Source organism: Trichomycterus rosablanca, chromosome 10 (assembly GCF_030014385.1).
Source record: "Trichomycterus rosablanca isolate fTriRos1 chromosome 10, fTriRos1.hap1, whole genome shotgun sequence".
Classification (NCBI taxonomy): Eukaryota; Metazoa; Chordata; class Actinopteri; order Siluriformes; family Trichomycteridae; genus Trichomycterus; species Trichomycterus rosablanca.
Window position 1 is genome coordinate 2780333 of NC_085997.1, and position 27622 is coordinate 2807954.

The 27622-nt window shown below is 38.9% G+C and overlaps 3 protein-coding genes and 1 long non-coding RNA gene across 7 annotated transcripts; 3 read left to right on the forward strand and 1 right to left on the reverse strand.

Moving 5' to 3' along the window:
• The first annotated feature begins 61 nt into the window (after window positions 1-61).
• LOC134321703 (uncharacterized) lies at window positions 62-646 on the forward strand. Its single transcript, XR_010013882.1, has 3 exons — window positions 62-121; window positions 250-411; window positions 570-646. It is a non-coding gene; the product is annotated as an uncharacterized LOC134321703 (long non-coding RNA).
• Window positions 647-691: 45 nt separating this feature from the next.
• LOC134321579 (mucin-2-like) lies at window positions 692-9822 on the forward strand. Its single transcript, XM_063003386.1, has 7 exons — window positions 692-887; window positions 1062-1154; window positions 1261-1544; window positions 1713-1800; window positions 1908-4425; window positions 5902-6816; window positions 9786-9822. Exons 3-7 carry the CDS (start codon window positions 1326-1328, stop codon window positions 9820-9822), a joined length of 3777 nt encoding a protein of 1258 aa, XP_062859456.1. The 5' UTR covers window positions 692-887; window positions 1062-1154; window positions 1261-1325.
• zgc:92749 (Elongation of very long chain fatty acids protein 6-like) lies at window positions 8848-19249 on the reverse strand. The gene is made up of 5 exons (XM_063003522.1): window positions 19222-19249; window positions 14669-14768; window positions 12171-12302; window positions 11837-11988; window positions 8848-10388 (listed from the first exon to the last, which is right to left on the reverse strand). The coding sequence occupies exons 2-5, from the start codon at window positions 14746-14748 to the stop codon at window positions 9952-9954; spliced, it is 801 nt and encodes a 266-aa protein (XP_062859592.1). The 5' UTR covers window positions 14749-14768; window positions 19222-19249; the 3' UTR covers window positions 8848-9951.
• A 185-nt stretch (window positions 19250-19434) lies between these two features.
• Window positions 19435-27264, forward strand: uros (uroporphyrinogen III synthase). Of its 4 annotated transcripts, none has more exons than XM_063003527.1 (10): window positions 19435-19502; window positions 23880-23950; window positions 24189-24272; window positions 24376-24472; window positions 24791-24862; window positions 25313-25387; window positions 25504-25587; window positions 25720-25805; window positions 26485-26583; window positions 26693-27264. In XM_063003527.1, the coding sequence occupies exons 2-10, from the start codon at window positions 23888-23890 to the stop codon at window positions 26822-26824; spliced, it is 792 nt and encodes a 263-aa protein (XP_062859597.1). In that variant the 5' UTR covers window positions 19435-19502; window positions 23880-23887; the 3' UTR covers window positions 26825-27264. The 4 variants fall into 4 exon arrangements, with proteins under 4 accessions (XP_062859597.1, XP_062859595.1, XP_062859594.1 ...); XM_063003525.1 differs by lacking the exon at window positions 19435-19502 and adding an exon at window positions 20177-20374; XM_063003524.1 differs by lacking the exon at window positions 19435-19502 and adding an exon at window positions 22072-22167.
• The last annotated feature ends 358 nt before the right edge of the window (window positions 27265-27622 follow it).

Below are 27622 nucleotides of genomic sequence, written 5' to 3' on the forward strand. Positions count from 1 at the left end.
ATCGTTCCGTTCAGCTCATCGGTTTATTCTGTGTTTTACAGATAAACACACCTGAATTATCAACAATTATTTACTCTTTATAGAGAAACACATCGGAGAGAAAAGTGATTCACGATTGGAGGTAAATTTAGTTCAAACCGTGATATGATCCGTCCTGATATTAGTGGTTATAGATACCTGTATTATTGTAGACTGCTGATTAAACAATAAACCATTTAATCCAGTATAAACTTGATCTGTTTTATACAGATCAGAAGAGAAGGAGATCCAGATCTCCACTGCCACAGCTGGAACAGATTGATCATTTAACAAGACAGTCACAATTTTGTTCCTCAGCTGAACATTTTTCTCACTTCTTGGATAAAAATGCCCTGTAAAATGTTTCAGTGGGAATTGAAGGGGCTGAAAAAGGTAAGAAAGTGTTTAGGAGAATAAAGTGCTTTGGAATAAGGAAAAGTCCCAGCATTTAAATGTAATTAACAAACTGATGGTAAAAGCATTACAGAAAGTAATAGCATTCTATAAAAATCAATAAATAATGATTTTTTGTCTTTGTTTTTGTCTGAAAGGGCACCAAGCCAGCTCACAGCCCAGCTTCCAAAAACAGAGCCCAGTCTGAGGTGCCTTCAACAAGTCGAATTTATGAGGATGCTGGATGGTTTTCTGCCACTGGGTCAGGGTCTCCTACCAGTTTAGCAGCACCATCTGATAGATGTCGTAGCGCTACTGAAAAGAAGACTCTGGACACTGCTACTCCCAGTGAGAAGAGTCTAAATCGAGTCACCGACAGCTCCTCAGATCCAGCACCTGCGGTTCTGAAAAAGAAGAGCAAGGGAGCGGCTTTTAACCTGAAGATAACATCAGTCAGGATCAGTTCTCACCTCAAGGTATGAAGTACTGAGGTTTTTTTCTTTGAATATGTGCCATACATTTATAAATCTAGTTAAATAAGCATTATGTTACAGTATTATTCACCATCATGTTTCATAAGATTATTTTATAAACCATCTACATCAAGTTTTCAGTTCCTGATTTCTGTTTTTTATTTTGATCAATTCTAGTTTTCAAAGAAGAATAAGAAAGTGCCACCAACGCCACCAACCTGCCTGCCACTGATCGTCCGTCCACTTCCACCTCTGGACATGGTCACAAATGTAAGTTTTACAAGTGTACAAAGTGAAATGTCATGATTGTACATTATTTTTAAATGCACAATTCTGTTTGATTAATTTTGTAACTCTGCTTCATCTCATATTTCAGCTTCTCACAGAGAATCAGACGCCCCAGTCTCTTCCTTCAAGAAAACTAAGAAGAGGCTGTCCAGGATGTTCTCCAGCATCTCAAACAGGATCACCAACATCACCAAAACTCCAAATATTTACAATGAGCAGGAAATTAAATCTGACCTGCCTTCCACAGGTAAAATTGGTGATGATGCTGAGCAGCAAGAAACATTTGCAGAATCTGCGGTTCTAAAAAAGAAGAGCAAGGGAACGGCTTTTAACCTGAAGATAACATCAGTCAGGATCAGTTCTCACCTCAAGGTATGAAGTACTGAGGTTTTTTTCTTTGAATATGTGCCATAAATTTATTAATCTAGTTAAATAAGCATTACGTTACAGTATTATTCACCATCATGTTTCATAAGATTATTTTATAAACCATCAAGTTTTCAGTTCCTGATTTCTGTTTTTTATTTTGATCAATTCTAGTGTTCAAAGACGAATAAGAAAGTGGACGCCACCAACCTGCCTGCCACTGATCGTCCGTCCACTTCCACCACTGGACATGGTCACAAATGTAAGTTTTATTGGTGTATAAAGTGAAATGTCATTATTGTACATTATTTTTAAATGCACAATTCTGTTTGATCAGTTTTTGTAACTCTGCTTCATCTCATATCTCAGCTTCTCACAAAGAATCAGACGCCCCAGTCTCTTCCTTCAAGAAAACTAAGAAGAGGCTGTCCAGGATGTTCTCCAGCATCAACAACAGCGTCAACCGTAGCATCAAAACTATCAACAACAAGCAGGAAAATATATCTGACCTGCCTTCCACAAGTGGAATTAGTGACAAGTGTGACAAGGAATGTCACCCTTCTTCTACTAACCTTCCAGCCTCAGATGACCATCCAATCCTGACCTGCATTAGGAAATCTGTGGCTTCTACTGAACAAACTGAGCATGTGAGCGTCACCAGCTATATAAAAACTCCAGTTATTTACAAAGAGCAGGAAACGACATCTGACCTGCCTTCCGCAAATGGAATTGATGAGGATGCTGAGCAGAAAGAGACATTTGCAGTGGACAAGGAAGCCACTTCGAATACTTCCAATACACCAGAGCTGGATGACCATCCAATCCTGACCAGCATCGAGTATCCTGGGGCTTCTGTTGAACAAACTGAGCATGTGAGCAACACCAGCACAACCGGTTTCATCTCAGGGTCTCCTACCAGTTTAGCAGCACCATCTGATGGATGTCGTAGTGGTTTTGAACAGGAGACTCTGCCCATTGCTACAGTCAGTAATGCGCAGAAGCAACGTCGGTTAAGTGACAAGTGGCTTCCTTATCAAGAAAAGAAGAAAGAACTGGATGAGGACAAAAAAGAACCAACTGCTACAAACCCTTCTTCTACTAACCTCCCAGCCTCTACTTGTAAAACTAGTTTGACCCCAGTGTCCCCTACCAGTTCACCAGCACCATCTGCTTCTAGGAGAAGGGTGTATAGGATTTCCTCCAGCAACTTCAACAGCGCCACCGGCTGGATAAAAACTCAAGTTATTTACAATTTGCAAGAAAATGTACCTGACCTGCCTTCCACAAGTAGAATTAGGGACAAGTGGCTTCTTTATCAAAACATACAGAATGAACTCAATAAGGACAAGGAAGAATCAACTGCTACAAACACTTCTTCTACTAACCCCCCAGCCTCTACTTTTAAAACTAGTTTGACCCTAGTGTCTCCTACCAGTTCACCAGCACCATCTGCTTCTACGAGAAAGGTGTTCAAGATTTCCTTCAGCAACTCCAAATGGATAAAAACTCCAGTTATTTACAACAAGCAGGAAACGACATCTGACCTGCCTCCCACAAGTGGAATTGATGAGGATGCTGAGCAGCAAGAGACATTTGCAGTGGACAAGGAAGCCATCTTCAATACCTCTAATACACCACAGCTGGATGACCATCCAATCCTGACCAGCATCAAGTATCTTGTGGCTTATGTTGAACAAACTAAGCATGTGAGCATCACCAGCACAACCGGTTTGGTCTCAGGGTCTCCTACCGGTTTAGCAGCACCATCTGATGGATGTCGTGGCGCTTCTGAACAGGAGACTCTGCCCATTGCTACAGTCAGTAATGAGCAGAAGCAACCAAGCTGGAACAATCAGGTTCTAGTCACTGACCTGCCTTCCACACGTAGGTTTAGTGACAAGTGGCTTCCTTTTCAACACATGAAGAAGGAACTCAATGAGGACAAGGAAGAATCGACTGCTACAAACCCTTCTTCTACTAACCCCCCAGCCTCTACTTCTATAACTAGTTTGACCCCAGTGTCTCTTACCAGTTTACCAGCACCATCTGCTTCTACGAGAAGGCTGTTCAGTATTCTCTTTAACAATTCCAACAGCGTCACCAGCTGGATAAAAACTCCAGTTATTTACAACAAGCAGGAAACTACATCTGACCTGCCTTCCACAAGTGGAATTGATAAGAATGCTGAGCAGCAAGAGACATTTGCAGTGGACAAGGAAGCCACCTCGTATACTTCCAATACACCAGAGCTGGATGACCATCCAATCCTGACCAGCATCGAATATCCTGTGACTTCTGTTGAACAAACTGAGCATGTGAGCAACACCAGCACAACCGGTTTGGTCTCAGGGTCTCCTACCGGTTTAGCAGCACCATCTGATGGATGTCGTGACGCTTCTGAACAGGAGACTCTGCCCATTGCTACGCTCAGAAATGAGCAGAAGCAACCAAGCTGGAACATTCAGGTTCTAGTCACTGACCTGCCTTCCACATGTGGGTTAAGTGCCAAGTGGCTTCCTCATCAAAACATGAAGGAACTTGATGAGGACAAAGAAGAATCGACTGCTACAAACCCTTCTTCTACTAACCCCCCAGCCTCTACTTGTATAACTAGTTTGACCCCAGTGTCTCCTACCAGTTCACCAGCACCATCTGCTTCTAGGAGAAGGGTGTATAGGATTTCCTCCAGCAACTTCAACAGCGCCACCGGCTGGACAATAACTCCAGTTTTGTACATCGAGCAGGAAACGACATCTGACCTGCCTTCCACAAATGGAATTGATGAGGATGCTGAGCAGCAAGAGACATTTGCAGTGGACAAGGAAGCCACCTCGTATACTTCCAATACACCACAGCTGGATGACCATCCAATCCTGAGCAGCATCAAGTATCCTGTGGCTTCTGTTGAACAAACTGAGCATGTGAGCAACACCAGCACAACCGGTTTGGTCTCAGGGTCTCCTACCAGTTTAGCAGCACCATCTGATGGATGTCGTAGTGGTTTTGAACAGGAGACTCTGCCCATTGCTACAGTCAGTAATGAGCAGAAGCAACGTCGGTTAAGTGACAAGTGGCTTCCTTATCAAGAAAAGAAGAAAGAACTGGATGAGGACAAAAAAGAACCAACTGCTACAAACCCTTCTTCTACTAACCTCCCAGCCTCTACTTGTAAAACTAGTTTGACCCCAGTGTCTCCTACCAGTTCACCAGCACCATCTGCTTCTAGGAGAAGGGTGTATAGGATTTCCTCCAGCAACTTCAACAGCGCCACCGGCTGGATAAAAACACAAATTATTTACAATTTGCAAGAAAATGTACCTGACCTGCCTTCCACAAGTAGAATTAGGGACAAGTGGCTTCTTTATCAAAACATACAGAATGAACTCAATAAGGACAAGGAAGAATCAACTGCTACAAACACTTCTTCTACTAACCCCCCAGCCTCTACTTTTAAAACTAGTTTGACCCTAGTGTCTCCTACCAGTTCACCAGCACCATCTGCTTCTACGAGAAAGGTGTTCAAGATTTCCTTCAGCAACTCCAAATGGATAAAAACTCCAGTTATTTACAACGAGCAGGAAACTACATCTGACCTGCCTTCCACAAGTGGAATTGATGAGGATGCTGAGCAGCAAGAGACATTTGCAGTGGACAAGGAAGCCATCTTCAATACCTCTAATACACCAGAGCTGGATGACCATCCAATCCTGACCAGCATCAAGTATCTTGTGGCTTATGTTGAACAAACTGAGCATGTGAGCAACACCAGCACAACCGGTTTGGTCTCAGGGTCTCCTACCGGTTTAGCAGCACCATCTGATGGATGTCGTGGCGCTTCTGAACAGGAGACTCTGCCCATTGCTACAGTCAGTAATGAGCAGAAGCAACCAAGCTGGAACAATCAGGTTCTAGTCACTGACCTGCCTTCCACAAGTGGGTTAAGTGCCAAGTGGCTTCCTTATCAAAACATGAAGAAGCAACTTGATGAGGACAAAGAAGAATCGACTACTACAAACCCTTCTTCTACTAACCCCCCAGCCTCTACTTGTATAACTAGTTTGACCCCAGTGTCTCCTACCAGTTCACCAGCACCATCTGCTTCTAGGAGAAGGGTGTATAGGATTTCCTTCAGCAACTTCAACAGCACCACCGGCTGGATAAAAACTCCAGTTATTTACAATTTGCAAGAAAATGTACCTGACCTGCCTTCCACAAGTAGAATTAGGGACAAGTGGCTTCTTTATCAAAACATACAGAATGAACTCAATAAGGACAAGGAAGAATCAACTGCTACAAACACTTCTTCTACTAACCTCCCAGCCTCTACTTTTATAACTAGTTTGACCCCAGTGTCTCCTACCAGTTCACCAGCACCATCTGCTTCTACGAGAAAGGTGTTCAAGATTTCCTTCAGCAACTCCAAATGGATAAAAACTCCAGTTATTTACAATGAGCAGGAAACTACATCTGACCTGCCTTCCACAAATGGAATTGATGAGGATGCTGAGCAGCAAGAGACATTTGCAGTGGACAAGGAAGCCATCTTCAATACCTCTAATACACCAGAGCTGGATGACCATTCAATCCTGACCAGCATCAAGTATCTTGTGGCTTATGTTGAACAAACTGAGCATGTGAGCAACACCAGCACAACCGGTTTGGTCTCAGGGTCTCCTACCGGTTTAGCAGCACCATCTGATGGATGTCGTGGCGCTTCTGAACAGGAGACTCTGCCCATTGCTACAGTCAGTAATGAGCAGAAGCAACCAAGCTGGAACAATCAGGTTCTAGTCACTGACCTGCCTTCCACAAGTGGGTTAAGTGCCAAGTGGCTTCCTTATCAAAACATGAAGAAGGAACTTGATGAGGACAAAGAAGAATCGACTGCTACAAACCCTTCTTCTACTAACCCCCCAGCCTCTACTTCTATAGCTAGTTTGACCCCAGTGTCTCCTACCAGTTCACCAGCACCATCTGCTTCTAGGAGAAGGGTGGTCAGGATTTCCTCCAGCAACTTCAACAGCGCCACCGGCTGGACAATAACTCCAGTTTTGTACATCGAGCTGGAAACGACATCTGACCTGCCTTCCACAAATGGAATTGATGAGGATGCTGAGCAGCAAGAGACATTTGCAGTGGACAAGGAAGCCACCTCGAATACTTCCAATACACCACAGCTGGATGACCATCCAATCCTGACCAGCATCGAGTATCCTGTGGCTTCTGTTGAACAAACTAAGCATGTGAGCAACACCAGCACAACCGGTTTGGTCTCAGGGTCTCCTACCGGTTTAGCAGCACCATCTGATGGATGTCGTGGCGCTTCTGAACAGGAGACTCTGGCCATTGCTACAGTCAGTAATGCGCAGAAGCAACCAAGCTGGAACAATCTGGTTCTAGTCACTGACAACTCATCAGATTCAATGAATGAAAATGAATCTGACCAGCCTTCCACAAGTGGGTTAAGTGACAAGTGGCTTCCTTATCAAAACATGAAGAAGGACAAGGAAGAATCAACTGCTACAAACCCTTCTTCTACTAACCTCCCAGCCTCTACTTGTAAAACTAGTTTGACCCCAGTGTCTCCTACCAGTTCACCAGCACCATCTGATGGATGTCGTGGCGCTTCTGAACAGGAGACTCTGCCCATTGCTACAGTCAGTAGTGAGCGGAAGCTACCCAGCTGGATCGGTCCATTGTTCAAGTTCTTCATCATCTACAACCGCATCACCAGCTTCCAAATTCCATTCTTGCCAAACTAAATACATCAATAAAGAAATGATGTTAGCATTTACACTGGTGTGAGCCCTGGTTTTTTTTGTTTTTTTCCAACCAGTATATATTTATATACATCTAAAAGCTCCATAATTTAGCTCACAAAATTGTTATGGACAAATCTCAGCCCGGCCACCATCTGTTTCAGTTGTTACCGTCAGGCAGACGGTATAGGACTATTAAGACAAGGACAAACTGGCTCAGAAATAGCTTCTACCCCACCGTGGTACGAACCTTACCATTTCGTTGGCTTTGTACTTGTACTATGCACAATGACAATAAAGTTGAATCTAATCTAATCTAATCTAAATATTTCTTTATAAGGTTATTTAAAACACATGGGACTGTGCAATTTTCAGACAATGTTTACAAGGGTAATGTGCAATTTTTCAGGCAATTTTACAATGTTTACAAAGGGTTATGTGCAAATATCCATCAGCTTGCTACTGAACAGAAAGTCTATTTTTTTGTGTCATTGTTATTGTAAATTCTGTAAATTTTAAAATTGTGATATTTTGTAAATTCTAGTTTTCTTCTTTAAATATTGTTTATAACACTTGGGAGTATGGCACCTTAATTTCATTATACCTGGTATAATGACAATAAAGATATTCTGATTCTGACAAGAAAAATTATGCCTAATATACCGTATAGGTTTAGTTTATTAAATAAAGTATTGATGTGAAAGTATTCCAGAATGTTCACCTTAATGTTTCCCTTCATCCCATATTAGGATTTATAACTTGTTATACCTACAACAAATCTGTGTTTATTGATTAAGGTTTTCTGAAGTGCTATAATCGAATGGTTGGTTTCTAATGCAGTGATGTCTGAGAGAAACCATATTCAGTGTTTGTTTTCAGCCTTGAGCTCTACACAATCCCAAAACTCCTTAAGACCCTTTACTTTCTAAGTGTTTAGGACTTTTAAGGGTGGTTATTTACTCTATCTTGACAGAATCACTTGTGAACAGCTCCAAAACAAGTGTTGCAGGGTTTAAATAAATGAACATGAATGTATTTATAAAAACATTTATAAAATTAATGAATTTAACCTAGAAAGACAGTTATTATGTTTCTTAAAGCTGATTTAATGAAATCTTAGTAAAACCTTAATAAGCATTATTTACTATTGCAACTTTTTTGGAATTAAGATGGTAAAACAACCATTTTGCACATGATTAAAGGGAATGTTAGAAGCATCAATCATTAAAGTACAGTTGTAAATGAATCTCACTGGATTTACAGAACTACAGTATAAAAGGTTTAATGACTAAACCATTCCAGCAGAACTTCACACTATGGTCCAACTGTACAGAAGCACAATAAGGAAACACTGAATCACACTCCATACATACTCCATTCCTCCCACAGTCCAAAGACGTGCAAGTGAGGTGAATTGGAAACACCAAATTGTCCATGACTGTGTTTGATATAAACTTGTGGACTGATGAATCTTGTGTAATGAGTAACTACCGTTCCTGTCATGAATGTAACCAAAGTTACATTAACAAACAATAAACAAACAAACAATCTATTCTTGTGGTTATTTTAATTTTAACACAGGACAACACATGTAAGTATTCAATAGGAGTCATACAAGAGTCTTCAGTGAGTGTTTTTAATTTACCAAACAAAAAACAACAAAAAACCCCAACAAATTTTAATGTAACCCTGAAGAGCAGCACTCCCATGAAAGGACTGCAGGGCCAGCGTGTCCAGTGTGGCCTCTAAAGTGGGCACCATTCTGTAAACATGGTTTTAACTAGACGTGCATTATTAATAGGAGAAGAGAATTATCAATAGCTGGTGGAGTGGTCTAATGTGCTACGTTGACATTTTTAGCATCTAGCAGATGCTTCATCTAAAGCAACTGAGGGTTAAGGGCCTTGCTCAAGAACCTAACAGGGGCAACCTGGCAGTGGCGATGCTTGAACCAGCAACCTTTCGATTACTAGTCTGGTACCTTAACCAATAGGCTACAACTACATATAAGACACGTTTAACGGACGCTTTTATCCAAAGCGACATACAGTACTGTGATAATATATTGTCTAAGCAATACAAGGTTAAGGGCCTTGCTCAAGGGCCCAACAGTGGCAAACTTTAAGTGGTGGTGCTTAAACCAGCAACCTTTCGATTACTAGTGCGGTACCTTAACTGCTAGGCTACAACTGCTACAATCTTGAGCAATTAAGGGTTAACGGCCTCGCTCAAGTACCCAACAGTGGCAACCTGGAAGTGGGGCAATTGAGATTGGCCGGTCAGCTGTGCTATCACTCAGTGTGGCGCCCTTACAGACACAGCTGGTTGTGTCTAATAAGAATAAGATTAAATGGATACTCAAGGCTGCTGCATTCGGAACCTCAACTGGCTGGTCAAAGTGCCCGTATGAGGGATGGCTGATTCACGGATAGTAGTGCGTGACTCTCTGGACACAGTACTGTCCTCTGTGAGACCTTCTCTCTCGTAGGTGGGATAAAGAAGCGTCTGGTGACCGCAACACTTGAGAAAATTACAACTGGGGCAACTGGATATGACTAAATTGGAAGGAATAAAAAAAGGAATAAAAAAGTAAAAAGATAAGACAGTCTGATCGCTCATGTTACAGATTTACACTCCACCATGTTCACGTTACACTATTTCACTTTTCTCTCTCCATTCATTTCCGTCTTTCCACGTCTGAGGTAGGACTGGTAGAAGAAGGAGGAGAAGAGCACCAGGTAGCTAAAATACATAACGGTTCCCCACACGATGACGCCGCTGCTGCACCGACAGACAGTATCGGTCCGCCAGAGATAGACGAGCGCTATCACCGTCAGGCCCAGTGCCATCTGCAGGGTCTGCATGGAGGTGACGAGCATGGCACAGGGTCGAGGAGGGTTCATGCCGGCCGCTTTTATCGCGTAATAGCTGTACATGAACGAGTGCACGGCAAAGTTCATGACCACGAACCAGCCGCCTCCCGCCGGACGCTCCTTATAGGTGTAAAAGGCGTAGAGCAGCACGGTCATGTGATGATACCAGTGCAGAAAGATCAGACGCTGCTTACGCAGAACTATGAACACGGTGTCACCTGGAAATTAAAAACATAAAACACAACAGTACTTAGAATACACACTGATCAGCCATAACATTACAACCACCTCCTTGTTTCTGCACTTACTGTCCATTTTATCAGCTCCACTTACCATATAGAAGCACTTTGCAGTTCTACAATTACTGCCTGTAGTCCATCTGTTTCTCTACATACTTTTGTCCACCTGCTTTCACCCTGTTCTTCAATGGTCAGGACCCTCACAGAGCTGGTATTATTTAGGTGGTGGATCATTCTCAGCACTGCAGTGACACTGACATGGTGGTGGTGTGTTACTGTGTTGTGCTGGATTTTTTAAACACCGTGTCCACTCACTGTCCACTCTGTTAGACACTCCTACCTAGTCGGTCCACCTTGCAGATGTAAGATCAGAGACGATCGCTCATCTATTGCTGCTGTTTGAGTCGGTCATCTTCTAGACCTTCTAGACCCACGGGGCGCTGTTGGCTGGATATTTTTGATTAGTGGACTATTCTCAGTCCAGCAGTGACAGTGAGGTGTTTAAAAACTCCTGATCCACTCATACCAGCACAACACACACTAACACACCACCACCACCATGTCAGTGTCACTGCAGTGCTGAGAATGATCCACCACCTAAATAATACCTGCTCTGTGGTGGTCCTGTGAGAGTCCTGACCATTGAAGAACAGCATGAAAGGGGGCTAACGAAGCATGTATAGAAACAGATGGACTACAGTCAGTAATTGTAGAACTACAAAGTGCTGCTATATGGTAAGTGGAGCTGATGAAATGGACAGTGAGTGTAGAAACAAGGAGGTGGTTTTAATGTTATGGCTGATCGGTGGAGTGCAGAAGGGGTGAAAAATATGATGTGCTACAGATACGAGGGTTCTTCAAAAAGTTTCCGCACTTTTCTACACAGTCACTTTCCGATGCATTTTCTCAGCTTTTTAATACTGTCAGCAAAAAATGTTTTTGGTTGAGCGTGTAGCCACTGATGCGCCGCTGCTTTCATATCATCATCACATGAAATCATCACATGATCTTCTTCCCCTTAAAGCTTCGTTGAGCTTCCAAAAAGGTGGAAATGAGATGGCGATAAATCTGGACTATAAGCGTCTCTCAATCTCTCAGACACGACCGATTACTATAAAATATAGTGTGGAAACTTTTTGAAGATCACTATATTGTGACTAGTTACTTTGGATAAAAGCATCTAAACATTCTTCTATTTAATTCTGATTGCAGATTTACAATTTTGACCCCTAATCTAGCTGGACTGGGAATGTTGGGTTAGTGTGCATACTGTGTACTACATACTGGATTTGGTTAGTAATTCTTCATAATTCTGATGAATGCATTCACATGAATACACTCCTACACATTCACCCACCTATATCTAATCCTTGTTGTGTCTGAACATTTGTATGTGTGTGTGTGTGTGTGTGTGTGTGTAATCGTACCAAGCTCTGGTACTTTGCTCAGGACGAAGATAAACGCCCAGAACTTGCTGACAGGGGAGCTGAAGAAGTTTAAATCACACACTGTTTGTGTGAATCCAGCGGTCGTCAGAGAGTTCAGCATGTAGGATCCGGTACGCACTGTTCCCATAAAACTGAAAACACAAATCGATCATACTCACTAAAACCTTGAGCACCAAAACCCTTAACTCATCGGTTCTGTGCTTGCACTGTAACTCACAGTAAAATAAAAGCACAATAAATGCATACAACTGTGTAATAAAGCTGATAAAAGGCTAGACAGGTGAATGATTACCTGTGTGCAGCGTTAACTCACCTGAATACAGCCAGACTGAGAGACCAGAGCATGAGCGGTCCGCGCAGGTCCAGCTTCTGTCTGTCTCTCATGAAGCGACGGCCGAGGAAAATAAAGACACCATAGACCATGCACAACACAAACGATGCTGTCCTGTAAAACAACGTACAGTAACGCTGAGTAGGACGTATGGAACGGGTAAAAACAGCTGGAGTGGTGAAAAGCCCATCAACATTGGACTCTACAGTGATGGAGAACCTTCTCCGGGTCCCTGAATCACACTTCACTATCTGGCAGTCTGAGAGTAAATTAAGCTGGAGATGCATTAATGGTTTGGAGTTTATTTTGATAGTTTGTGGGCCTTAGTTGTAACGGGCTGGGTTGCGCCTCTCTAGTGCAGATGTTTTAACCAAGGTTAAACAATATTGTGGCTAAAAAGTCACCAACAACAAGGATAATCACAAAAAAAAAAATCACATCTGATGGCCAAAATAAAGGAAACAAACTAACGAATGCCGCTACAACGGAGAAAGTGAAGAGAACAGGGAAAGTGCAGAACTGAGAACTAGATGTCACAATATGACCGGCTGCCTAGACTGTCTACAAAAACTCAGTTGTAGTGTGTATTGCTATTACTCAGGAGGGGAAGTGGAAATGGAGGAAGTTCCTCTTTGCACTACAGTAGTCTAGTGGATGTACCATGTAGCTTAGCTTAGCTGTCACAAAATAGTCCTAATATACCAAACCGGTGGATCTAAAACTCTGATACCAATCCCAGTGGTGGCATTTGAAGCTGTATTAGCTCACCTAATGTAATTATTTATCTGTAATAATATATTAGTAAGGCATTAGGATTTCATTATTCTGACATAATTGTCTTAGTATTTAATATAAATTCTGAATAGGCAACACAGAAACAATTAATTACTACCTCACACCTCGTCACCTGAACCCGCTATGAAGAATGTTTAAGAGATAAAGGGAAAATAAAGAGGTGGCCAAAATAACAGAAACAAACTGAGTACCAAATGAAAGACACGTACTCAGTTGCAACTGACTCTAAGAAAGTGGATATAAAAAAGATCAAGCAGAAATGAAAACTGGTTGTCACAGAATGGCAACCAGGATCTCAGAAAAAGAGGAAATGAAGGAAACGCAGAGCAAGCCGAAAACAGCGATGCATAAGCGGGATCGCCACTCCACCAACTGGTACAGCCTGTGCCCAGCATGTGTTCAAACCTGGAGCCAGCTTCAAAAAGTGCTGTAGCGCCAAGTGGGTTCCCAGGCAAAGGAAGAAGGAGGTAGAAACCGTGATGAATAGAAACACTTCCACCTGGAGCAAATTAAAGCTCAACCTGACCCAGGTGACTGTCAGCTAAAAGTAGGGTGACCATACGTCCTCTTTTTCCCGGACATGTCCTCTTTTTGAGACCTAAAGAATGCGTCCGGCCGGGATTTTTAAATCACCAAAAATGTCCGGGATCCGGCTTTTCTAGTCTGCACTCGCTGTTCTGTGTGTGTGTTTTTGCATTGGTTTGCATTGATTTGTTTTTAGGTCTTCTAAGGAGTGCATCTAACACAGAGGCTCTTCTCAGCAAGCACTAGAAGACTCACCTTACTGCTGGGTTTCTACTGATGGGAGCAAGTACATAATTAAAGTGAATCAAATTAAAGTTAAAAACACTCCTAATAAGTCGGCCGATATGATTGTACAATACATCATAGAAACTAAAAAATAAAGGGATTTTTATTTATAGGTGACGACTGTTTTTTAATTTGTTGTTATTATTGTTTAGGGCTTAACACTTAATGAGAAGGAATAAGATTATCTGACCATAAAGGCCCTTGTTAAAGAGCAGCTGTACATTTATTAAAGTTCAGTAACACAGCTGGATGGTTATTGACTCATTTGTCAACTATTTAAACCTCGACCCCATACACACTGTCATGGTGTCACCAACGACATGAAATAACCCTCCCCCCCTTCCTTCCTTCCCCGAACCAGGCGTACTCTTTTTAAAAAACCAAAATATGGTCACCCTAGCTAAAAGGAACTGACACATCAGTCTTCTGAACCTCCATGCCACCTCTGCCAGCCATAAAGGCAAGGCAGAAGAGCATGGTTCTGTAAACGTGCCCAGCTGCTGATCTCCACGGCAGGTAGAACTGTTCCATACATGCTGTTTTGTGTTGTAATATCACATTTCTCTTTACAGGAAATACCTTGCATGGATGGCAGACAATTCTACATTCCAGGGTAATGATGATACAGATAGCGGTGCAGGTCTTAATACGCCTCACACATGTCTACAAGATACAACCTAATTGTTCACTATTCAAAGCAGTACATTCATTTACAAGTGTTTATAGGTGTTCCTAATAATGTGGCCGTTAAGTGCACACGATGCATACGTGTGTATGTAAACTTCTGACGTGATTAAATCGAACCAATCGATTAATCTTGCAGATTGTATAACGATGAACTCGATTAAAATAAGTTTGCGCTCCCTTTTACTCACCAGTTCTCTTCAAACCATTTAAAAGCCGCTTTTTCATCAAAACGCCGCTCAAAGTCGAAATACAGAATCGATTCATTCATCTTATAAACGTTTTTCACTTCTGTAGAGAAAATAAAGGATAATTATTCATATAAATCAGAATAACTGATAAGAATGATCACGTGCTACCGGGGTCGCTGTGCCACCGCGCGCTGTCACTTCCACAGCTACACCCACTTACCTGAGTTCAGTCTAGTGACGTCGGAGTCGAAATACTGATTCAAACTACTCGATTCATTTGAAGCTCAGTGTGAATTTGTTAGATGGACGTATAGATAAATAGATAGACAGACAGATTAGATAGATAGATAGATAGATAGATAGATAGATAGATAGATAGATAGATAGATAGATAGATAGATAGATAGATAGACAGACAGACAGATGATAGATAGATAGATAGACAGACATGATAGATAGATAGATAGATAGATAGATAGATAGATAGATAGATAGATAGATAGATAGATAGATGAAAGATAGATAGATAGATAGATAGATAGATAGATAGATAGATAGATAGATAGATAGATAGATAGATAAACATGAAAGATAGATAGATAGATAGATAGATAGATAGATAGATAGATAGATAGATAGATAGATAGACAGACAGACAGCTAGATAGACAGACAGACAGACAGACAGACAGACAGACAGACAGACAGACAGACAGACAGACAGATAGATAGATAGATAGATAGATAGATAGATAAACATGATAGATAGATAGATAGATAGATAGATAGATAGATAGATAGATAGATAGATAGATAGATAGATAGATAGACATGATAGATAGATAGATAGATGATAGATAGATAGATGAAAGATAGATAGATAGATAGATAGATAAACATGATAGATAGATAGATAGATAGATAGATAGATAGATAGATAGATAGATAGATAGATAGATAGATAGATAGATAGATAAACATGATAGATAGATAGATAGATAGATAGATAGATAGATAGATAGATAGATAGATAGATAGACATGATAGATAGATAGATAGATGATAGATAGATAGATGAAAGATAGATAGATAGATAGATAGACATGATAGATAGATAGATAGATGATAGATAGATAGATGAAAGATAGATAGATAGATAGATAGATAGATAGATAGATAGATAGACATGATAGATAGATAGATAGATAGATAGATAGATAGATAGATAGATAGATAGATAGATAGATAGATAGATGATAGATAGATAGATAGATAGATAGACATGATAGATAGATAGATAGATGATAGATAGATAGATGAAAGATAGATAGATAGATAGATAGATAGACATGATAGATAGATAGATAGATGATAGATAGATAGATGAAAGATAGATAGATAGATAGATAGATAGATAGATAGATAGATAGATAGATAGATAGATAGATAGATAGATAGATAGATAGATAGATAGATGAAAGATAGATAGATAGATAGATAAACATGATAGATAGATAGATAGATAGATAGATAGATAGATAGATAGATAGATAGATAGATAGATAGATAGATAGATAGATAGATAGATAGATAAACATGATAGATAGATAGATAGATAGACATGATAGATAGATAGATAGATGATAGATAGATAGATGAAAGATAGATAGATAGACATGATAGATAGATAGATAGATGATAGATAGATAGATGAAAGATAGATAGATAGATAGATAGATAGATAGATAGATAGATAGATAGATAGATAGATAGATAGATAGATAAACATGATAGATAGATAGATAGATAGATAGATAGATAGATAGATAGATAGATAGATAGATAGATAGATAGATAGATAGATAGATAGACATGATAGATAGATAGATAGGTGATAGATAGATAGATGATAGATAGATAGACAGACAGACAGCTAGATAGACAGACAGATAGACAGACAGATAGACAGACAGACAGACAGACAGACAGACAGACAGACAGACAGACAGACAGACAGACAGATAGATAGATAGATAGATAGATAGATAGATAGATAGATAGATAGATAGATAGATAAACATGATAGATAGATAGATAGATAGATAGATAGATAGATAGATAGATAGATAGATAGATAGATAGATAGATAGATAGATGATAGATAGATAGATGAAAGATAGATAGATAGATAGATAGATAGATAAACATGATAGATAGATAGATAGATAGATAGATAGATAGATAGATAGATAGATAGATAGATAGATAGATAGATAGATAAACATGATAGATAGATAGATAGATAGATAGATAGATAGATAGATAGATAGATAGATAGATAGATAGATAGATAGACATGATAGATAGATAGATAGATGATAGATAGATAGATGAAAGATAGATAGATAGATAGATAGACATGATAGATAGATAGATAGATGATAGATAGATAGATGAAAGATAGATAGATAGATAGATAGATAGATAGATAGATAGATAGATAGATAGATAGATAGATAGATAGATAGATAGATAGATAGATAGACATGATAGATAGATAGATAGATAGATAGATAGATAGATAGATAGATAGATAGATAGATAGATAGATAGATAGATAGATAGATGATAGATAGATAGACAGACAGACAGCTAGATAGACAGACAGATAGACAGACAGACAGATAGATAGATAGATAGATAGACAGACAGACAGACAGACAGACAGACAGACAGACAGATAGATAGATAGATAGATAAACATGATAGATAGATAGATAGATAGATAGATAGATAGATAGATAGATAGATAGATAGATAGATAGATAGATAGATAGATAGACATGATAGATAGATAGATAGATGATAGATAGATAGATGATAGATAGATAGACAGACAGACAGCTAGATAGACAGACAGATAGACAGACAGATAGACAGACAGACAGACAGACAGACAGACAGACAGACAGACAGACAGACAGACAGACAGACAGACAGATAGATAGATAGATAGATAGATAAACATGATAGATAGATAGATAGATAGATAGATAGATAGATAGATAGATAGATAGATAGATAGATAGATAGATAGATAGATAGACATGATAGATAGATAGATAGATGATAGATAGATAGATGAAAGATAGATAGATAGATAGATAAACATGATAGATAGATAGATAGATAGATAGATAGATAGATAGATAGATAGATAGATAGATAGATAGATAGATAAACATGATAGATAGATAGATAGATAGATAGATAGATAGATAGATAGATAGATAGATAGATAGATAGATAGATAGATAGACATGATAGATAGATAGATAGATAGATGATAGATAGATAGATGAAAGATAGATAGATAGATAGACATGATAGATAGATAGATAGATGATAGATAGATAGATGAAAGATAGATAGATAGATAGATAGATAGATAGATAGATAGATAGATAGATAGATAGATAGATAGATAGACATGATAGATAGATAGATAGATAGATAGATAGATAGATAGATAGACAGACAGACAGCTAGATAGACAGACAGATAGACAGACAGACAGATAGACAGACAGACAGACAGACAGACAGACAGACAGACAGATAGATAGATAGATAGATAGATAGATAGATAGATAGATAGATAGATAGATAGATAGATAGATAGACAGACAGATGATAGATAGATAGATGATAGATAGAAAGATACTTTATTGATCATGAAGGAAATTAAAATCCAAGTAGCATTATACATCAAAGATGCACTAAAACTTTAAATAACAATTTGAATGAAAAGTTGAATCTTTAAAATTAACATATTTATTCATATTCATTTAACGTCATGTTTTACACTTTTGGTTACATCCATGACAGGAACGGTAGTTACTCATTACACAAGATTCATCGGTTCACAAAGTTGTATCACACACAGTCATTGACAATTTAGTGTCTCTAATTCACCTCACTTGCAGGTCTTTGGACTGTGGGAGGAAACCCACGTGGACACGGGGAGAACATGCAAACTCCACACAGAAAGGACCCGGACCGCCCCACCTGGGGATCGAACGCAAGTCCTTCTTGCTGTGTCTGATGAATCTTGTGTAATGAGTAACTACCGTTCCTGTCATGGATGTAACCAAAGTGTAAAACATGACTTTAAAAACCTAATAAACAACCATGGGCAAGGCAGAGATATTCTGTATAGAGCACCAATCCATCACCTCCTCAGACATAGCCAATCATGTCTGTGTAGATGACGGACCGGTCGATAGCACACCTGAGATTCAAACCCAGATCTCAGCGGTGGTGGGCCAGCATAATAGAACACTGAGCCCTTAATTAGTTGAATGCTGTTTGTCTGCAAATGTATGAACTTAAGCTGGTCATCTGATCAGGAGCTTTAACAACACGTATCAGACTAAAGGAAATACTAAGAAATGTTTAAATTATGAACATTATGCACTTTTCACACCGATTTAAAAACGACTAGCAAGTAATATTATAATAATGTCATTGTTTATTCGTATATATGAAAAACAACCTGAATCATTTTCAATCGGTTCATTTGATTCAGTCATTCAAACACCTCGTTGTTGTTATTAACGGTCCTCCCGCCCCCATATACGCAAATCATAGCCACAGGCTACTTTTTATCAGCCAATAGGAGCTTAGAAATGGACCGTATTAGCCAATCAGAAAGCAGTAAGGAGAAACAATAACACCGCCGGTGTAGGATTGAGGAACTAGAAGCTCATCTTCCTCTTGCCGATAGATGAGACGTTGGTTCGCCAGGTCTGGCTTTTCATATGTAGAGTCCTTCAGGTCAGATGCACTTAAAACGCAATATTATATTATTATGATATATTTTGTGCAGTATAAATAAAATACTAGTACCAGTTATATTAATGAATATTTAGAAATGAATTGATGTTTGGGTTTAACAAAAATATGCAACTTCTATTTTTTTGTAACTTTTATTTTGAAATTCCGGTCACAGTCTGTCCTCTTATGGGCTTGTTAAGTCTGACGTCACACGTGACGTTCGGACCATTTCCGGGTCCAAACTCAAACAACTATGATATGATAAGATAAGATAAGGCTGAACCTCTGAACCTTTTTATATATATTGTAAAAGCAATATTGCACTAATTGTAATTTTCTATGTTTATTGTCATAAATATTTCCTGTTTGGTTAAATAATACTTATTTGAAGTGGAGACTTGGTATTTTAACTATTGATAATTTTTCCTGGTAATCAATGTATGCTGTTATTCATTAGTCCTCTTTGGTTAGCCCTTAAGAGGGCAGAATTGTATTGGCTCTATATACGGAAAATATATATAAAATATACGGAAAGAAAGAGGACGCGGAGCAATAGATTTTTTACCGTAGTTTTGTTTGTTATACGCCAATTGCGAACATATTGAGTTTTTATTTTGTTTTTATAAGAAACTTGGATTAATGGATAAGCCAATTTAAGAAGAAAGTTAAAATAAATAATGTTTGTGGAAAACTTATGGAACTCTGTGTCGCTGTCATTGGAAATTGGGTTTACAAACACGAGTCATAAACTTCTAGTCCTTCTCAATAGCGATCTGGACGAGAAAAGGTCTTTTATATATATATATATATAGACAAGATGTGCAGTACACTAGTTCATGTCATTATTTAATTTCATGTCAACTCATCAAGAGGTAAGCGGTCATATTTTTAATTCATTACATGAAAACTGACATTTCTGACTCTTTGGTTTTACTTTTAATCAGTATACAGGGGTTGGACAAAATAACTGAAACACCTGTCATTTTAGTGTGGGAGGTTTCATGGCTAAATTGTACCAGTCTGGTGGCCAATCTTCATTAATTGCACATTGCACCAGTGAGAGCAGAGTGTGAAGGTTCAATTAGCAGGGTAAGAGCACAGTTTTGCTCAAAATATTGCAATGCACACAACATTATGGGTGACATACCAGAGTTCAAAAGAGGACAAATTGTTGGTGCACGTCTTGCTGGCGCATCTGTGACCAAGACAGCAAGTCTTTGTGATGTATCAAGGGCCACGGTATCCAGGGTAATGTCAGCATACCACCAAGAAGGACAAACCACATCCAACAGGATTAACTGTGGACGCAAGAGGAAGCTGTCTGAAAGGGATGTTCGGGTGCTAACCCGGATTGTATCCAAAAAACATAAAACCACGGCTGCCCAAATCACGGCAGAATTAAATGTACACCTCAACTCTCCTGTTTCCACCAGAACTGTCCGTCGGGAGCTCCACAGGGTCGATATACACGACCGGGCTGCTATAGCCAAACCTTTGGTCACTCGTGCCAATGCCAAACGTCGGTTTCAATGGTGCAAGGAGCGCAAATCTTGGGCTGTGGACAATGTGAAACATGTATTGTTCTCTGATGAGTCCACCTTTACTGTTTTCCCCACATCCGGGAGAATTACGGTGTGGAGAAGCCCCAAAGAAGCGTACCACCCAGACTGTTGCATGCCCAGAGTGAAGCATGGGGGTGGATCAGTGATGGTTTGGGCTGCCATATCATGGCATTCCCTTGGCCCAATACTTGTGCTAGATGGGCGCGTCACTGCCAAGGACTACCGAACCATTCTGGAGGACCATGTGCATCCAATGGCGGTGCCGTGTATCAGGATGACAATGCACCAATACACACAGCAAGACTGGTGAAAGATTGGTTTGATGAACATGAAAGTGAAGTTGAACATCTCCCATGGCCTGCACAGTCACCAGATCTAAATATTATTGAGCCACTTCGGGGTGTTTTGGAGAAGCGAGTCAGGAAACGTTTTCCTCCACCAGCATCACGTAGTGACCTGGCCACTATCCTGCAAGAAGAATGGCTTAAAATCCCTCTGACCACTGTGCAGGATTTGTATATGTCATTTCCAAGACGAATTGACGCTGTATTGGCCGCAAAAGGAGGCCCTACACCATACTAATAAATTATTGTGGTCTAAAACCAGGTGTTTCAGTTATTTTGTCCAACCCCTGTAGCTTATAGCTTATAAAAATAAAAAATCCAGGATATCACATGTAAATTATATGAACATATTACATGTAAAATTAAAAACAGCTTGAAACACGTGTAATGAATATACAATTTGACAGTTTACATTAAATTATGAACAAAAATATTACTTCATGATATCTAATTGCAAGAAAAGCGGTAGAAAGACAGTTGGGTAGTTTTTTTCCGACTCGGACACAGCACTGTGGTATATTGAAAATACGAGGGGTCTCAGCCAATTTGGACCCGGATGTGACGTTTCATAAGGTCGACACGTCACGACTTAACAAGCGGATATAAACAGTGTATGAAGTGCTGGATAAAGTTTAATAAATTTAACCGTGTAATGTTTCTTACATAATTTGTATTTAATTTAGACTTCTGTCGAATAATGAAAGGAAGATATTAAACACAATAAATAAAAACTTCATTTAATATTCACGCTCATTAAGTGTAAGTGAGTTAAACTGAATTTACGCTTGAAACGTAAGATCACAGTGTTCCGTACAGTTCATCATAACGTTCAACACTTTTAATAAGAACAAGTGAGATTTAAACAACACAGAAACTTCATTAACAGAAACTCTTACTTGCGTTCTAATTTTGACTTGCTTTATTTATGACAGTTTAATCAAATATTAAAGCTTATTGTATAAAATCTGTCTGCTGTACGGTACACTGTGAATCACCATTACCAGAACAGTCACTGTAATCCGTACACCTGAATTAAATTACATTTCAAGGTAACATTTGTGCTGCACGGTTAATGTTTGTTGTTGTGTGGTGTTGTCTGTATGTAGCACAAGGTTTAAAGATTAGATTTTTACATTCAAGGACCTGGTTTAAAGCTTCTAATAAACAGTTAAGGTTAAAGATATAGATTTAAAGGTTAAACTCTGACACTGAAATTGTGTTCAAGCTGTGACGTCACAAGTATGTTTAGTTTTATTTTTAACTTATAATAATACATATAAACTGTGTAGTGTTATTTATATTTGGCAAAAAGTAAATTTTGTTTGCATATTTTTACCTAAAATGAACAGTTTGAAACTTGGTTGGTCTATTATTAAGATTCCCTTTGTTGTTGTCGTTGTTTAAAATGTTTCTGCTGTAGTAAGTAATGAATTTAACCTAGTAATTTATAAATAAATAAAGAAAAATGTATAATTAGTAATACAGCACTGAGAAACACAGAAGGATTTTTAATAGTTAAATGTGCCTGTAATTCAGTTACAGCAATGACAAAACTCTTTTGAAGTTTTATTTTTAACATTAAAAACTGTGTAGCATAAACTTATATTTGCCAAAAAGCATATTTTATTAGCATATTTTTACCTAAAAATGAACAAAGTTTAAAACTTGGATGAGTTTTTGGCAATAATAGTAACTCTGTTATTAGGGTTTTTTCTTGGTTGATGTTGTCGTACAATAAGCTTTTAATTTTAATAAAACTTGCTTAAATGAAGCAAGCCTAAATAAAAACACAGGTAAAAGTGACTCTAAGGAGTTGAGATCATTAACTGAGTTTCTGTGTTGTTTCACTCTTACCGTTTTAAGTCATGCAATTAACCTAGTTATTTACATTAAAAAAGTATAATTATTTAATATTACCGCACTAAGAAGCACAGAAGGATTTTTAATAGTTAAATGTGCCTGTAATTTACTTTTGTCACAGCAATAACAATTAAAATTAATTTAAGTTTTTTTTTTTTTTTAATAAAGTATTTTTGAAATCTAAATGTATTTTGATGCTGGAATTGCATTTATAATTGTGTATTTATATTAAAATCCATATTGGAAACTTAATAGGCTGGTATTTTTATTGTATCATTTGTATAGTTGTAGTAGTAGTATAGTTGTATCTGTTGCTCATTGTGTAGTGGAATGTTATCAGTTCGGTGCATGTGTTGATGTTAGGGTGGGTGTTGTACGTGTGTTGTGCTTACTCACTCCTTAACACCGTATACAGTACATTCAAGAAAACCCTGTTCACTGGGTCATCTGTCACGGTGTGTAAAATGAATGAATAAATATGTTAATACTTCCAATCATGATAAAATTACTGGCTTTTATTTTTTTTATGAGGGCTGTTTGAATCAGACAGTGCTACACACATTCACTAAACAGCAGGAATCATTTCAGCAAATATTTTTTTTACTTTGTAGGTGACAGAATGAAGGTGCTGCTGTTGAAAGAGCCAAGAGAAAACCAGAGTGGAGAAGATCCGTATGTCCAGGTAAAAACTTTATTCTTCTACGATGTTCACTTGAAAACATGCTTACTTACATTATTTTGCTTAGTGTTGTTGATTTATTACATTTTATTGTGTTCAAGTGTAAACAATTTAAGCAAGCTATTATACATAAAGCTATTCATGAGAAAGAGGGCATTAAAGAAAGCTGACCCATGTGTGCAGCCAACCACCAGTGTTCTACAACAGTGTGTATTGATTTATATGTGTGTGTGATTTACAGGAGCTGGCCGTGTACGGGCACCATGCTACACTGATCCCCGTTCTGGCTTTTCAGTATGTTGCACTGAGTGCGTTATCAGACAAGGTTAGTACTGACTGGTATCTGTTGGTACCAGATGATTATTGATGGTTTTTCTGAGGCAGGTGATTGTAGTAATTTTACCTGATCTGTTACTGCTTACTGGCAGCTGTTTGAGCCGGAGAAGTACGATGGGATCATCTTTACCAGTCCCAGAGCAGTGGAGGCTGTGAGAAGGTGCACCGAGACCAGTACACGGAAAGAAGGCGAGTAGCTTTCAGCAGAGGAAATTACTCCTGAAGGTCATCTGTGGAGACCCCTGGCATGTTTTTACCTCTTATACCAGATCAGGATGCTTCCTGATTGGGAGGCCAGTAATGCCAAAACTGATCCATGTTTTAAAATCATTGTTCAAATGAAATCTGGCTCAACAGTAAACCAAAGCTGTTGCTTCATGCAAAACTAATGTTGTGGTAAATTAAAAAATCAGTCTACGGTACTAAAGTTCAGGTTGTATTACCGTTTATCATAAGTGAGAACTCATGATCTTATTTAATCTTAAAGAGTTTTTTTATTTTATTTAGAGTGGAACACGGTCAAAGACAAGTGGAACAAAAAATCTGTCTACGTGGTGGGGAAAGCGACGGCATCATTAGGTAAGTTACCAGTTTCTGGTGGGACGGCATGGTGGCTCGGTGGGTAGCACTGTCGCTTCACAGCAAGAAGGTCCTGTGTTCCTTTCTGTGTGAAGTTTGCATGTTCTCTCCATACCTTTGTTTTACTTACTTATTTTTTTACTTAGATATTTTTACTTATATATTTACTCATATTTAAGGCAATAAAACAATATGCAAAAACTAAAACCAGATAAAAGCCACCAAAACAAACTGAAATACAAACATAAATAGTAAATTTGATGTGACTTGAGGTATACAAATGCAGTTTTAAAAAAGCTGGGAGAGTAGAAAAACAAGTTTATTTAATTATTATTATTTTTTGGGCTCCCCAGTTAGAACTGTGATCTAACTAATGCTGAAACATTGTGTGTGTGTGTGTGTGTGTGTGTGTGTGTGTGTGTGTGTGTGTGTGTGTGTGTGTGTGTGTAGCTAAGGATCTAGGTTTGAACTACCATGGCGAACACACAGGGACCGCAGAGACTCTGTCTCAACTCATCATTGACCGTAAGAACACTTTATATACTTAATACTTAATACACACCCACTTCTTTCATCCTGCACATCACATTACTGATTACTTAGTAAAATAACAATAGCTTTTCTTCTTGTGTTGAACGCAGGAGAAAGTCCAGCGTCGGCTCCTCTGCTGTTTCCATGCGGCTCATTGAAGAGAGAAGTTCTGCCCACCACACTGAGAAAACAAGGTCAGACCAAAAGAACCAAACACTGTTCACGCATTAGATCATGTGGGTGTCACACAGGCCCGAGGTCCTTGGGATGTGAGTTTAAACCTCGCTTTTGTCAAGTGTGGTATGTTCTCCCTGTGTTTATCTCAGAAATCTCGCTGGAGACACTGACGGTGTATCAGACAGCTGAACATCCAGACCTGGAGAAGAACATCACTCACTATTTCACTGAGCAGGTGACCTTCATTCACTTGCTACATCATTCATCCTTTTTCATAAGTATTTGTACCCTTATAGCTGCAAGTCGGATATGTAATAGTACCTGCATAATACAGTAACAACAGCAGGGCCTGTGGGTACCCCTGTACAGCAGTGGTAAAGCCCTGCTCCTTGGTTCAGTGGGCTGCCGGTTCGAATCCGACCTCAAGCATTCGCAACTGTGAAAGCACGCAAACGTTGTCTGTTCATCTCCACACCTCATACATTGTTGTCTAGGGCAGTTGTAGCCTAGTGGTTAAGGTACTGGACTAGTAATCAAAAGGTTGCTGGTTCAAGCCTCACCACTTCCAGGTTGCCACTGTTGGTTGCAAGGCCCTTAATCCGCAATTGCTCAGATAATACATTGTTTTTTTGGATAAAAGCATCTACTAAATGCTGTAGATGTAATTTGGTATAAATTATGAAATATCAATTATTAAAGTGGTCCACAGTGCAACTCCCACTGTTACTCCCCTTAATTATCAGTTCAAACTATTTGGCAAAATGTGCTTCCCCAGTGATGTACAGGACTAATATGCACATACAGTTTTGTATGTATACACTTTTTATACTTATAGTTCAGTTTTTGTACTGAACTAAATAAAGATATTTCTGTGTGTGTGTGTGTGTGTGTGTGTGTGTGTGTGTGTGTATCAGGGGATACCATCCAGTATTGCTTTCTTCAGTCCTTCAGGAGTAAAGTTCTGTTTGGAGCTGCTGAAGAAACTCGCTGGAGAAAAACTGAACCAGATAAAGGTGATTGTTCACAAACTACCGTGACATGCTCTCGAAATTCTATTAGAAATCAGATTATTAAACATTTTATTTAGACTTTAATTTGGGTTGTTTGTTGTTTGTGCTGTAGTTTGTGGCTATCGGTCCCACCACGGCCGAGGCTCTGCAGGACGCAGGCGTGACTGTCAGCTGCTCGGCTCAGAAACCCACACCGCAACACCTCACCACAGCCATCACACACGCCCTGGCTGATGACCTCTGACCTTCAGCACCTTTCATCCAGCACAAACACAGTCCATCAGCATCACCAGCTTGAAACGCTTTATTTTATTAAACAGTAAGATGCTAGAATAGGAGTCTAACCCAAACTGCAGTGACTCCTAATAGAAGCATGTGTACAACAAAGCATTCAGTTTATTTACTAATAAATGTATATTTCAAGGAAATGATTCATGTTAATGCATGAATACAAACTTTAAAAGCCCCAAAAGATGTAATGTAACATTTAATGAACTGCAAGGTCATAAACAGATTGTTGATGTGAATGTAATATTAAAAATGTAATTTATATGGTTGGTGTTTATGTTACAGACGATAATTGATCATTTATGTTTTTGTGTCTGATTTAGTTTTTCTTTCTACTTGAATACCTGATGTCCTGATGTGAGTCAGTGAATTATGAGAAACTATTATGAATGTTATTAAAGAATATAGTATTTTTAAGCTTGTTCCACCGATTTCTCTTTTATTTCTTTAAAAAAGCTAAAGCTTGTAAGCTGGGTAACTACATTTTAGGAGCTCAATAAACATCTAGCTAAAGGCAAAAGCTCTAATTCAAAGAAAAAAGCCATTAATTCATTTATTTATTCAACAAGTCATTTGACTGTAGTGATTGGGCTTTAAGTCTCATGGTTTGGTGTGTGGAGGTGATGGAGGGGTAGAATATGTTTACTTCCTGCTTTTCTGTTTACATTTCTAAGCACAAAGTCAAAAGAAAAGAGCTCTTATTCACCAAAACACAAACACGGAATGAGAGCCTCACTACGCACTGCAGATTCAT

Coding starts and splice junctions, on each gene's coding strand:
- LOC134321579 (XM_063003386.1), top strand. CDS start 1,326: ATGTTCTCCAGCATCTCAAACAGGATCACCAACATCACCAAAACTCCA. Junction 1,545..1,712: donor GGATCAGTTCTCACCTCAAG/GTATGAAGTACT, acceptor GATCAATTCTAG/TGTTCAAAGACGAATAAGAA. Junction 1,801..1,907: donor CACTGGACATGGTCACAAAT/GTAAGTTTTATT, acceptor CTCATATCTCAG/CTTCTCACAAAGAATCAGAC.
- zgc:92749 (XM_063003522.1), bottom strand. CDS start 14,748: ATGAATGAATCGATTCTGTATTTCGACTTTGAGCGGCGTTTTGATGAA. Junction 12,303..14,668: donor AAATGGTTTGAAGAGAACTG/GTGAGTAAAAGG, acceptor GTTGTTTTACAG/GACAGCATCGTTTGTGTTGT. Junction 11,989..12,170: donor CTCAGTCTGGCTGTATTCAG/GTGAGTTAACGC, acceptor TTGTGTTTTCAG/TTTTATGGGAACAGTGCGTA.
- uros (XM_063003527.1), top strand. CDS start 23,888: ATGAAGGTGCTGCTGTTGAAAGAGCCAAGAGAAAACCAGAGTGGAGAA. Junction 24,863..25,312: donor GAAAGCGACGGCATCATTAG/GTAAGTTACCAG, acceptor GTGTGTGTGTAG/CTAAGGATCTAGGTTTGAAC. Junction 25,806..26,484: donor CTCACTATTTCACTGAGCAG/GTGACCTTCATT, acceptor TGTGTGTATCAG/GGGATACCATCCAGTATTGC.